This window comes from Punica granatum, chromosome 7 (assembly GCF_007655135.1).
Source record: "Punica granatum isolate Tunisia-2019 chromosome 7, ASM765513v2, whole genome shotgun sequence".
Taxonomy (NCBI): Eukaryota; Viridiplantae; Streptophyta; class Magnoliopsida; order Myrtales; family Lythraceae; genus Punica; species Punica granatum.
The window spans coordinates 1,575,842-1,588,946 of record NC_045133.1 but is presented as its reverse complement, the minus strand read 5'-3'; the positions used below and the strand labels follow the sequence as shown (position 1 = coordinate 1,588,946).

Here is a 13,105-nt window from a genome sequence, read left to right as displayed (position 1 = left end):
AAAATTAATAATTTAAGTGAAAGAAAATATTAACAGATCTAGTGTAAATTATCGACCATAGTTAATATTTTTGGAAAATAAATAAATAAATAAATAAACTTGATCTAAAAAGTTCAAACAAATATTTTTAGGAAAGAGATGTGTAAGGTTAAAGGCATGGAAGAGGGAAGAGGGAAGAGGGGGGAGATAAAAATAGGGGGAAGAAAAGAGAGTTGGGAGTTGCAGAGAAAATATAAGTTACTTAATCATATACATTTACCATTAATTTAAGCCCTAATTTAATGAATATTATTTTTAAAAAAAATATATAGTAAGAGTATTTTGGGAACTCTAAAGTTACGCCAAGTCTTTCTCCAATATAGTAACAGTAGATATATTATATCACCTTGCCAAGGTTTCCTACTTAATTTGTTCGAGTTTTATAAATGAAAAGGAAGAAAAAATTATATTAAGAGAGTTTTACCTTAGTGGACCGACGTGACTCGAATTTAATTATTGGATGCTTAGTGGACTTTATCGGAAAAAAAAAGTAGAGAATAATGGGAAGTAAATGTACGAAAGCCTTATATCTAGAGAAAGATTTACACCCAAAAAAAGAAAAGATATTTAGTGACTATTATATAGTCATTTAAATGTGTAAAGCTCAATCAAGAATTAACATATATAAAAAATAAAAAAAAAATGCATTGGCTATATAATACAACAAAATATTTTCTCTTCTATCCACCAATAAGAATTCCCAAAAATTCATTAATTCCATATCAAGAACTAGTACAATTGGCTTCATTTTTTCTAATGTTCTTGGCTTTTTTTTCTATTATAAAAGAAATTCATTGTCCTAACGAAAGAAAAACATAATATTAATAAAAATCGAATCCAAATTCCCTTCAATTCCAGATGAAAACGCATGCCTACATGCATCATCCCCTCCCTCGTCACGGTCGATTATACGACTAGAGAGAATGAGAAAAATGGGAAGGAGTGGAGCCCAAGGACGTAGAAGTATATGCGTGATTGGTGAGCCCCATAAGGTCAATGTCTGATGGTTATGCTCCCAATCGAGTTTGCGGTGATGCTGACGAACCGTTCTCATTGAAGATTTAGCGTACTGCTAACGGTACGATACCTCCAGGACTAAATTGTAATTTCATAATTACCTTTTGGCCCTTGACTTTTTTATCCTTTTAAATGGGTGTGGGCCCTCCTCTTCCTCTTCATCCTCTCCTCTGCTTGAACCATGAACCCAAATCGCATTCCCTCCTGTTCATCCTCTTCTCTGTTCGACCCCAGAACTCAAAATCGCACCCTCTTTCTCCTTAGCACAACAAGATCGAGTTCCCATGGCAGTCCAATCTGCCCAAGGTGATTGACTGCAGTGGCAAAGAGAAAGAGGAAGCTCACTTGCAAAATCGAGTTGCAGTCAATTGAAAATAGAATTTACAACTCTTTGTGGTTTTAGGATGAATTCACTTTGTGCATCCATTAGCGGCTGACTATGCAACCCAATTGATGATATCATAAGCCATAAAACCACAAAACGAAGTTGATGAGACTCAACTGATGGTTTTGAAAGCCAAAACGAGGAGTCATTCAACATCAATTGGCCAACTATGCTTTGCACCTCACCAGGAAATGAAGAGTCGATTGCTAACGAATGCATGCTCTGAGCATTCATGCACAACAACAGGAGTCCCCCGAAACCAATAATGATTGCTTCTTTCCCTACAAATAACATAGATCTCCTTCTCAATGCATAACGTTATAAACTTGAAAATTTTATCTTGCAGGAAGGGAGAAGATGGACAGAGCAGACTTACTTGCTGATCTACCTGAGAAAGAGGAGGAGAGACAAAAGAGGAAGAAGACAAAGGACGATTCTGACAATGATTCTGATGACGATTCAAGCGATGATTTTAACGATGATTTAAGCGATGATTCTGACAATGATTCAAGTAATAATTCTGACGAGTTTCACCACTATATCTCTCGCCGAGAACTTGCCTGACTTTCAGACCAGAGCACTACCCCCTCTACTGATGATGAAGATGATGATGTTGATTTCTTCATGCTTGATGCTAATGATGATGATTCCCCCCTCCCCAATGCCTGATGATGAAAATGATGATCCTAAATTGAATGATTAGTATTGTTGTTCTCGCTTATAGTTATTCCCGCTCAATCCTTTTGCAATTTTCCTATTTATAAAAGGAAAATTTTATATGAATTGAATAAAATTCATCTTATCTTTGAGGTTAAGTGATGATTTGTTCAGGTTTGCTCCCCTTTCTTCATCTTCATCACATCACCAATCTCTCATCCTTTTGATTTGATGTGAACATTCTTTTCCATTAACATTAGACGAATTAATGGATGGAGGAACCGTTTTGATGTCTAACCCCAACTTGATGTAAACTCTCATACGTGGGGAACCTGATTGACCTCTCAGGGACCTAATTGAAACCCTCAAACCTGGTTGATGACATCAAAGACCCAATTGATCGGAAAAATAACTAAATAACCAAATTGATGCAGAGTCCAAATATCATGGACCAAATAGTTATTCACTTAAGATTATAATAAAGCAAGTTGGCCGGGATCCCACCCGGTCAATTGATGCAGAGGAGGTCTTGGTATGATTGCTTTGGTGGGTCTCGCTTCTAATGGGCTCATCCGATGGCCGCATAGAGCCATATATCCCCATATGTTATGAATAATATCATAACTGCTCGGGCATTGGACAGCTCGACTTGCCAGAGTCCGATCGGTTTTGTCCGCGAGGGAAACTTATGACCAATAAGGCCGATTTAGTACAGAGCGACTGACTATAGGTGAGTGAAACCAGCCGACTCCTAGACAACCATTCGGTTTTTGTTCACACGATCAGTTTCGGGCGACATCCCCGAGCCCTAGTAAATGCTGTTTGTGCTTTGACAAAAATTGCCAGTCCGGCCGGTTTTCTTTCGTAGATTCACCGAGACATTTGTTGGATTGGGCCGTGCAGTTAATGGGCTTGGGCCCAGATATCTCTATATTTTCCGACAATTTTGTTTGTCTTCGAGGAAAGTAAGGAACGGTAGACTCACGCAACGCAAAGGCAAGCAATCAGCACGTGGATTTGAACTCCTTCCGTACGATTCGTCTCAGTTCATTCAATTTTCAAGAACATGAACGTCATGACACTCGCCCCATAATCCTTTCTGAGGGGCAGTCGTGGAAGAGAAGGTGGATGAATTGAAATGGCTGGGATCAGGAACTGTTGGAGCCATTCAAGAACAGCAGCAGCTCTGATCTGGGCTCTCTCTCTCCTCCTCTTCTACACCTTTCTCCAGTTGGCCCTGCGCAATTCTTCTCCGAACATGGATCCCATCTCTCTTCCTTCAGGTATGATCTTCTTTTGAGCTGCTGCTGCTGATGACGAATCTAATTCTTAGAAACTGAAGCTGACTCCATGTGTTAGCTACTTTCTGCTGCAATCATGTGAACTGGAAGAATTAAATTTGGTTATTTGGTGTCGTGGGACTCGGTGTCGGTGGTTCTATGCGAAATGGCAGGGATTCGAAGGCATGACATATTATTAAGATGTATTGCTAAATCCTACACTTACGTGTTATGTTGGTTTGTATTTGTTGTCTGCGGTGAAGATAACTTATCCTGTAAGGGCTTGTTACAGATATTCCGATTTCTAACACGGAGAGAAGGGCGAGATTGTACGATAAGATGGAGAGGGATTTGGATGATCGTGGGGCAGCCTTCCTCAAGCAGGGGGAAACTTCTCAGTCCTTGTCAATCTCGGAGTTGTTCATTCTGCAAGATGGATCCGTGAGACCTGTGCTGAAGGTTAATGCTTTTTTGAATAAAGAGTGTACAGATTTCATTGTCTACTTCTATGCCTTACTTCTTGAGCGACTCTTGGCTCTTCTGTATAGGCTGCAAATCCTCCTGTGAGAGCCAATGTTCTTTACATGGGCACCGCATACTCAGAGCCCATATCGTAAGCTTTCGTTTCGATTGCATCTTTGTTTTATGTGCGATAGTTTAATCTTTTAATTGCATTTGCTTGTTCGGCACAATTACAGGAAAGCTGTGCGGGAAATATTTCAGCCATTCTTCGAAAACGGTAAGTTATAAAAACAAAGAGTTCACTTGTGTCCATTAATGTATTTTTTCCCCTTTTTATTACTTTGGTTGCTGCATTTTTTTCTTATCACTACTGCTTAAAATTTGCTTTCACTAATATTCAATATCCTCTCTCTCTCTATATATTTTATTGCTTACGTGCATCTTCGTTAGCAATTTGGTTTCAGAACTCTAGCTTGTACCACTTTAGTATGTTCCACGCCTCGCATCATATTACTCCCGTTCCCGCTTCAGATGATGAGGTATTCTGCCCTTCAGAGCCCTTTCACGTTTTTCACATCAAGTAAATTCTAAAGTTTGTTTATTATACAATCGTATTCTTTTTCCACAGATTGAAGATGAAGCTATTGCTATACGGGCTGTCGCAGAGTCAGCATGCCCTTTGAAGATTGTCTTAGATCGCGTGGTTTTGACGTCAACAGGTGTTCTTCTCGGTTGCTGGCAGGTAATTTTCTCAAATGAGCTCATAAATGATTAGGGGAAAAAGGAATCATTTTTTCTTACCTAACAACAAATCTTAATCTATGCTAGGTGGCATCTGGGACAGATCCGATATCCATTCGCGCTAAACTGAGAGCTGCGCTCCCTCGTGCACCAGAAAAGCAGCTTGTAAGTACTGAATAATTCTTTAGCTGCCCCGTTTAGCCGCTGAGAAGATGTTTACCTTGTTTGGTTCATAACAAGTATCAGCGAATATGTTTTGCGGATTTAAGTTGTGAAATGGAAGATAGCGATTATGAGTCCATTTCTGTTTCTGTGTCCGTACTTTATGTCTTGGTTACTACTTGCTCGGTTACAATCTTTCACTGAATGTTCGGTGTTTTATATGTGTGTGATTCTAAATTCCAGTATGACGCTGCTATACTCCACACATCACTCGCGAGGCTTCTGGGTCAACCTAAGTCATCATCCACGGTACTCGAAACTTTTGGCTGTTTCCTTAATCATAATCTATGCAAGATTTGACTTGCATTATATGCCAAGTTTCTACTGTGCAGGATCTTCATCAAACTTCGGATCAGCTTCAATTCTTCCATCAGCTTGTGGATCGTTTAAACAACAAAATTCATGGATTCAAGGTTCCTTTCTCAGTCCTGTCTCTACTACACACTTCTTGTACTAAGACAGCGTAACCTGGCGTCTCAGAAACGATTCTTCTCCCTGTCTTCCTATGGTTTAGGCATCGGTGACGGAGCTCTGGTACGTGGAGGAATATGATGTATTGGCCCTCGCTTTGGACGGGAGGATGAAGGTTCGGAGATTTCACCTTGGCTGCAAAGACCGATCCTAAGCTTATATATGGATATTACATCTCTGCTGTTGTATCTCGATACAGAGTATTACTGTCTCATCTCATACCAGAGCCGCTTTACTTCGAACTTTTAACTTTTCCTTTTCCACCCGAGTTCTTGCTGTGTGCTTGATCCTTAAAACCATCTCATACCCACCTCTTGTCGAAAGGAGAAATGCAATTGAATAACCAGGTTCTGTAGTCCCACTCGATAGCCTGATACATGGCTACTGCCTACCTGAGACGACAGAATCTGCGGAACAGAATATTGCCTTCGCAGGAATCCTCCAGACGACAGCAACACGCAAATTGGTACAATTAAGGACGGACCAGGATTTGAATAGAGGGAAGCTAGTCTTTCAATAATTAAAGAAAATCAACTTATCGGGCTCATGCTACTGCCAGAGCCAATTTTAGATCATCTAGCTTGATAGTTAGCACGTGCTTGATTATTACTTAATAAAGTAAGTGTTTAATAGTTAGTTATAAATTAGTTATAGTGAAAAATGAATGGAATAAAGAGAAAAAGATGAAAGATGAGGGTTCAATCTACTTATTCATTGGTTAAAAATCGCTTAATGATTAAGTTATTTTTATTATTTAACATTTGATAAATTAGTTCTTAAATAGTTAAAAGATATGTATAGGAAGAGGAATGAATGGCAGGATGAGATGTTTTGGTGTGAAAAGCACCAATAAGTAAAAAATAATTTATTTCACTAAGTAATTTTGTTACTTACTTATTAAGTGATTTTTTATTTAATAATTAAGCAGTTCATACTCACATCTCTCATATTTTTCTCTTTCTCCCATTCATTTTTCCTTATGATAAATTTTATAATTAATTTTTAAGCATTTACTTGATTAAGTTGAAACAAACACGTATTTACTCATCAAATAGATTTCAACTCGATCATTAAGTATATTGGACCCACATTTTTCCTTTTTTCTGCTTTTTTCGATTCATTTTTCATTATAATTAATTTGTAACTAAGATTGTGTTTATTTGGACTTAAAATTAAGCGTTAAAATTTAAGTGCATAAAATTTAAATGGTTAAGAAAATAAGTGCTTAATGAAATAAGACCGCAATAAATAGTGGTCTTCTATAATAGCAAGAAATGCAACTCTTTTTATATCCAATAAAAAAAACAATGTGTCTTCACATATTAAAAAGAACTGTACAACCTGGCGGATCTGTCATGTACTATATAGTTCTTCTTTCGACATCCAAACGAAGAACTGCAAGACATGACGTAAGAACATAACTGGACTTGCTCGTGCGTGGTTTAATTTATCATCAGTTTTATCTCTAAGTCGAAGACGTTAATAAATACTGAGAGACCTATAAAAAAAAAAAGGGGGTTAATTACGCATGAAAAAATACAAATTTTCACTTCTATCTCAATTTTAACAAGAATTTTCACTTTTTGACATAAAAAATTTTAACATTTTTAATTTGTCTCAAATGGGACAAGCCTTATATCGCCGTCACAGATTCCGTCAAATTGTCTATGTTGAGGTTAACAGTGTTACGTAGACCCCGTCCCTCCAATGAAAAAAAGTGATGCCCGTATAATTTTATTTTAAAAATGGACGAGTTTGTATTAGCGGAACTGCATCAATGCCCAAAAATAAAACTCCAGTTTTGGCTTCCGTTCAGCTTCCAACACGGGTGATCTGCTACCTTGGTGCCATTAAAATGACGAAAATATCTCAAGTGGAATCGGGAAGGAATCGAAAGCGCCTAATAAGAATGGCACGGCGAGAACATAGTGCAATTATGTTGGATTGTGTGAAATTTATTCCCTTGATTTGATGAAAGCAATAGCTCGTTTAGTAAAATGAAATTTCAATTCTTTAGACTGATACTGAGTTTATTATATGAACCTATCTTCAATCTTCAATTATCTGGTTAATTTTGGGAGAAAAGGAAGAAGAGTTGGTGGCGGCGGACAGATGCTGCTCAGGGAGAGAGAATCGTGGAGGGAAGAGAAAAGTGGGGCAAATTTGTCAAAATAAAATTACATAGATTCATTTTTTATTTTCTTAAAAGATAAATGTACACATGTCGCTTTTTCATTGGAGAGAAGGGTCAACATAACCTCGTTAGCCTCCACATAGATAATTTGACAGAATCTATGATAGACGACGTGTCAAATTTGAGACAAAATAACAAAGTTGAAAATTTTCATGTCAATCCGTCTAGTAATGGAGTTTTTAATTCCATTATAACTCTATTATACTCTATTTTTTCTCAAATTCAATAACATAATCATTATTATTTTATCTTTTCTCTTATTTAATAATAAATTTGTATACATATTTTTTTAACTGTTATTACAATCAATTTTTTAATAATAAATTCTCTTACTTCACTCTATTCTCTCATCAATTCAATAACGTAATTATTACTTTTTTTCTATTTAATAATAAATTTTCGATCATACCTTTTCATTATCATCATTACAACTCCACTTATACATATATATTAATATTTGAAATGGTAATTGAGTTAAGCTACACTCTATTATCAAATGCCGCATTATATATGTATTTTTGTGTAATTAACTAAAAAAAAGAATAATGAGAGACCAAAGTGATTTCTAATTCCTGCTCTATTTAATTCACCCAAAAAAAATTCCTGTTTTTTTTTTTTATGGTTACCAGTTACTACATCGTATGGTTTTCCGAGGATGTCGTTTTTAGACCAAGCCGGCGGCTACGTATGGCGGGCGAGTGGAGGCCACACGCTTCAAGTGGGCCTGGAGAGGAAATAATACGAAACGAGCTTTCCCGAGACGTGACTCTATTATCTAGCACGTGTCCTCCACGCGACCACCCATCGTTCTCCTCTTGCTTTTTTCCCACCCCCATAATTATTCTGTGACCATTAATTAATAGATGGAAAGATTTTTTTTTTTTGGAGGAAAATTGATTATGTCATCCTCAATCAAAATGATGTACAAAGCAATGAATCCAATGACGTAATCTAGTCCAGTCTTAACAATTTCACTTAAAATTGAGTTATCATTGATCACATTTTTTAGGATAAAATACACTCTCCTCCCTTCACATTTCGTTCAATGACACTCCGACCTAATCTTGATCAAAATAAACATTTCACCCCATTCTTAATAGTAAAATTAATAATTCGCCCTATTGTCCATATTGTCCTAATTGAAAAAGATTCTTTAGAATCTTTTTAAATTTTTCCTAATTCATATAATTTTAATTATTGTTAAAAGGTGACACAATTAGTCTACATTTGGGTAATATTATTTAAATCATCAATAAATCTGTTGATGATGCAAATTTTTATGGATAAAAAGTTTGCAAATAAGAAAATACATAAGGAAAAGAAAAATAATGCTTGTAACTATTATATTCGAGATTATCGATGATCATTAAGGTATTCAATTATCTATGGTGGAGTATTTGCCATTGGCGAGGCTCTATTTGTAACATTGATATCTTAAATTAGGACTTCAAAAATCTTAGTATTGAGCCGATGTTATAAAAACAGTGAAAATAGTCATCCGTAACTTCTTGGGAATATTTGTAGCATTTACTGCGAAACACGAGTATTCGGTATGGGCATAATCTCTTAATATCAAACATAGTGATTCTGAATATCGATCTCGAGAAGTGGATGTTTGGTCATCAGACACCCTTGGTTTGTTTTTCTGATGAATGGACACCCTTATTTTAGACCATTGAGAACTCTAATAGCCGTTGACGAGTTATTTTTTTCTCTTTTTTATTTCAAAATATTTTTTTATTTTTACAAATATTACACAATAATAAGTTTATCAAAAATTCAAAGAGTATAACCAAAGTGAATAAATCGTGTGATGTTGAAGATCAGAATAATTTAAAAGAATAAATATATGATGGAAGTGAAAAGAAAATTAAGGTTGAGGGTCGAAAGAAATTTATCTTATTAAATCAACCAAGTCAATGGGGGTGAAATGTCTATTTCGAATGAGAATGGGGTGGAGTGTCATTGCACATAAATTCTCAGGAAGAGAGTGTTATAGATTATAACTCACCGTAAGACATTGAATTATTTATCCATAAAAAAATTCATTGAATGTTTGAGCAAAAGATGCTCGTAAAAGGTAAACAGCTTAGATAAACTAGTCCAACTAACATGATATGTGATATCCCCCCTCAGCACGAGGCAAGAAGTATGAAATCGAGACAGTTGATATGTAAACGAGTTGGCGCGAGAACTGTGACTATGATATATGTAGAGGGAGGACACGACTTCGGATTTCATGGTTTAGTGCGTTCGTTCGAACGAGGCCAACGTCTCCGGTCATTACAGCGCTCGTGTCGAGTTCTGGTAATCATCAGCTGTAATCGATCGAGGGAGGTGAGGGACGGACAGTAAAAGGGCACGTGGAGTGATGACTTGTCCAGATTCGATGCATCCAATCTGCAGGTGCCCGCCACGCTCCGGCTTGCGCTTTCTATTCCCCATTGGCAAGGCCTTATTCCGTGAACCGGGCGCATGTGCCCAATCATTACCGGACTCATCTTTTCGACCTTTCCCTTACACCGGAGGGCTCACGCGCCCGGAGCGCATATTGTCCCCGGACCTCATACCTACTCCGATTATTTTTACCTCTCTCCTCCTCCAACTCTGTCTCCGTCTCTGTCTGGCGCTCTCTCTCTCTCTCTCTCACTCAAGCCCTAATTTCTGCAATTTCTTACATAATTTTTTTCCATCCGCGTCATCCAATTTCTCGCTCAATTCCCCTTCCTCCGCGTCTCCTGCCCACCGAAGGTACGCGATCAGTCTTTCGATTCTTGAACAGTCTGTCTCGGGGCGGTTCGTGTCTGTCTGGGTCATTGAAGGTTTGATCCGTTCTGGGATTTTCCTGACGTCGTGCCCGTTTAGGTAGTCGGGATCTTTCTACTGTCTCGTCGATTCGAAGTCATACCGCTTGCTCAGAAAATGGAAGAAAGTGAAATTTCTGAAAGCGTGTAGAAAATTTCCCCTTTTTTTTTTTGTTGTTTGATCCACTGGTCGGTTGATTTTGTTGTGCTGTATGATTTTGCTTTTGATTTGATTTTATGTACATTTGATTGGATGTTCTTTCTCCGTTTTTGCAGAAAGTTTCCATTTTTTAGGCAGAAGAAAGATGGGGTCGGAGACGACTGCTTCATCGGGGGAGGCATCGGGAGGCAGGTCAGTGCTCCAATGCAATTTGCTTACTTCTGATTGAGATTCAGCCGAGTCTTTAGTTTCTTGGAGTTTTTGGTTATGATACGGTTCCTTTCGAAGTTCATGCGCGTTTCGTAGCACTAGGCTTGTAAAGAGTGCTTTGGCTTGAGTTATTCGATATGAAGTCGAGGTCTGCAGATTCCCGTGAATTTCTAAATGAAAGCGATCTGTGTAAACCCTGCGTGAATTTTTGCAATTTTCTGATCTCAACAAGCCAAAAAAAAAAATTAAAAGGGCTTGAATTAGTAGCCCTCAGTATTAAGGCTTGGTTTCGGAGTGCTGAAATAAAATTACTAAAAAATAAGTGTTGATCTCAAGATAAGTTAAAGTGTTTGGAAGGAACTAATTTAAAATTGCTGAAAGTAAGAAATACAATTATTAATACTTGAAGCAGAGTAAGCATAATCAGATTTCATAAGCACCTATTAACCTACTTGAGAAAATCACATTTGCAACCGCAATTTCAGCCCAAACCGCGGTTTCAAAAACTCTCATCAAACACAAAAACTGTTTAAAAATTATAAGGAAAAGTGATTATGGAACCTCCCACCGCACTCCAGAACGAACGCTAAGTTGTAAGAACCTAACCTACACATGCTCACTCCAATATTGGAGAAGGGAAATTTACGTTGGCCCCAACTAGAAGCTACTCATATGGTTGGATTTTCTTTTTTGCCTTTTCGCAAGCACGTCGAACATGTTTTATAGCTTTGAACCGATGTACCAGTACTGAAATCATGGATTGGCTGCAGGGCTTCCCCTCGCAAAAAGAATCCAGCTAAAATTCCCAAAAGAATTCACAAGGCGGAGAGGGAGAAACAGAAGCGTGAACACTTGAATGAGCTTTTCCAAGATCTTGTAAATGCTCTTGGTAAGATTACTTATCCAAGTGTGGTAGCTTTCCTGTAAACATCTGATATGTCTGTTGTCTCGATCCCCCTTTTCTGATAAGATTTCCGATATTATTTATGTTTGAGGTTTGTTTATTCCGTTTAATCTAAATCTCATATTAATTGGTTTCTGGTGCAGAACTGGCTCAACCAAACAATGGGAAGGCCTCCATTTTATGCGAAGGTACTCGATTTTTGAAAGAAATATTCGGCCAGATCGAGAGTCTCAAAAAGGAGAATGTCTCGCTTTTATCTGAATCTCATTATGTAAGTCTTTGGTTTTCTTGGCCATAATTTCTATATCTTGTCACAGGAAGGTCATGCAATGTCATCGGGGTTGCACTACTTATTTTCTGAGGCTTGAGCTGTACCTGATGCTTTTCAGGTGACTGTCGAGAAAAACGAGCTGAGAGAGGAAAACTCCGCCTTGGAAGCTCAGATAGAGAAGCTGGAGGATGAACTTAGAGCAAGGGTAGCTGAGAGTAAACCCGACCTTAATGTTCCCGCACCCCTCGAGTGTCAGCCACAGCCCGAATACCCTGGCATAGAGCCCACAATGCAGCAGCCACCTGCAGTCTTGATCGTGCCCGTTCATCCAGACCTCCCGTCATCATATCCCATGCAGGCCTCGCAGGTGAGCAAGCCTCACGCGAGGTATCCAACGCCAGCAGACTCGTGGCCATCCCAGCTCCTCCTCAGGGAGCAAACAAACCAGAGAATAGAGCTTCAGCTTGATGATAGTGGCAACCATAGTTCCAGCAATAGGGAGAGGGGGTCGGATTAATATATGTAGAGCTTCTTGCTCGGAACATTGCGGGGATATGTTCATGTATCTCTGCAATTATTCGAGTAATTCGTTTTCTGTTCATCGGCATTCTCATTTCGGATGGTCTGTGCATATGTTGGAGATGAATGAAGTAGGTTGGTGGTGGTGGTAGTGATGCGGCTCTTTTGGCTGTTTCTATCACTATTGGATTTATTAGACAACTAATCTTATCCATCCAACCATGAAAGTGGGAAAAATGATTTTATTCAGCGAAAAAAAGAAAAATAATAGAAATTCGACTGCACTCGTTTTAGAAATGCTGAGCTCGAGCTTCGACTCGACCGGAATCTTATCGAGCTCGAACTTGAATAACCTCAGACGGAACTGAAAGTCGGTTTTATTCCGGTTATGACGTGGCAAAAACTGCAGGGCTTGGATTTACCACAGCGCCACGTGGCAACTCAGGGCACCATCTCCAAGAATAATACACGGATCGGGTGTACGGAAGCCCATAGTGGCCCAACAGTCGACTCAGATGGGCCCTCGCCATAGTGTTATGGGCTCTCATGGGCCCGGTCCAGGGAGCACCCTCGGAAGTCCCGTAGTCGCTTTTGGAGAGAATCCTTTACCTGGGGCCCGACCGACTCGAGCAAAAGATTCAGTGCGTAAGGTCCACCGAAGTCCCAGCACCGACATCAAGGTGACGGATCCATTGACCTGCAATCATCCGACGTGTCGCAATATGATAGTAGGGTCCACTCCTCTACAGTGTGCACGGAAACATGATGC

General features: G+C 38.6%; 2 protein-coding genes across 3 annotated transcripts; both read left to right on the top strand.

The window, feature by feature from the left end:
• The first annotated feature begins 3,101 nt into the window (after positions 1-3,101).
• LOC116212738 lies at positions 3,102-5,617 on the top strand. Its single transcript, XM_031547413.1, has 10 exons — positions 3,102-3,381; positions 3,671-3,837; positions 3,927-3,991; positions 4,077-4,117; positions 4,291-4,379; positions 4,469-4,582; positions 4,669-4,746; positions 4,987-5,052; positions 5,136-5,216; positions 5,318-5,617. The coding sequence occupies exons 1-10, from the start codon at positions 3,237-3,239 to the stop codon at positions 5,426-5,428; spliced, it is 957 nt and encodes a 318-aa protein (XP_031403273.1). The 5' UTR covers positions 3,102-3,236; the 3' UTR covers positions 5,429-5,617.
• A 4,441-nt stretch (positions 5,618-10,058) lies between these two features.
• On the top strand, positions 10,059-12,533 carry LOC116214041 (transcription factor bHLH47). 2 transcript variants are annotated; one of them, XM_031549262.1, is made up of 5 exons: positions 10,059-10,219; positions 10,549-10,624; positions 11,413-11,531; positions 11,690-11,817; positions 11,936-12,533. In XM_031549262.1, exons 2-5 carry the CDS (start codon positions 10,578-10,580, stop codon positions 12,332-12,334), a joined length of 693 nt encoding a protein of 230 aa, XP_031405122.1. In that variant the 5' UTR covers positions 10,059-10,219; positions 10,549-10,577; the 3' UTR covers positions 12,335-12,533. The 2 variants fall into 2 exon arrangements, with proteins under 2 accessions (XP_031405122.1, XP_031405123.1); XM_031549263.1 differs by having other exon boundaries at positions 10,062-10,333.
• The last annotated feature ends 572 nt before the right edge of the window (positions 12,534-13,105 follow it).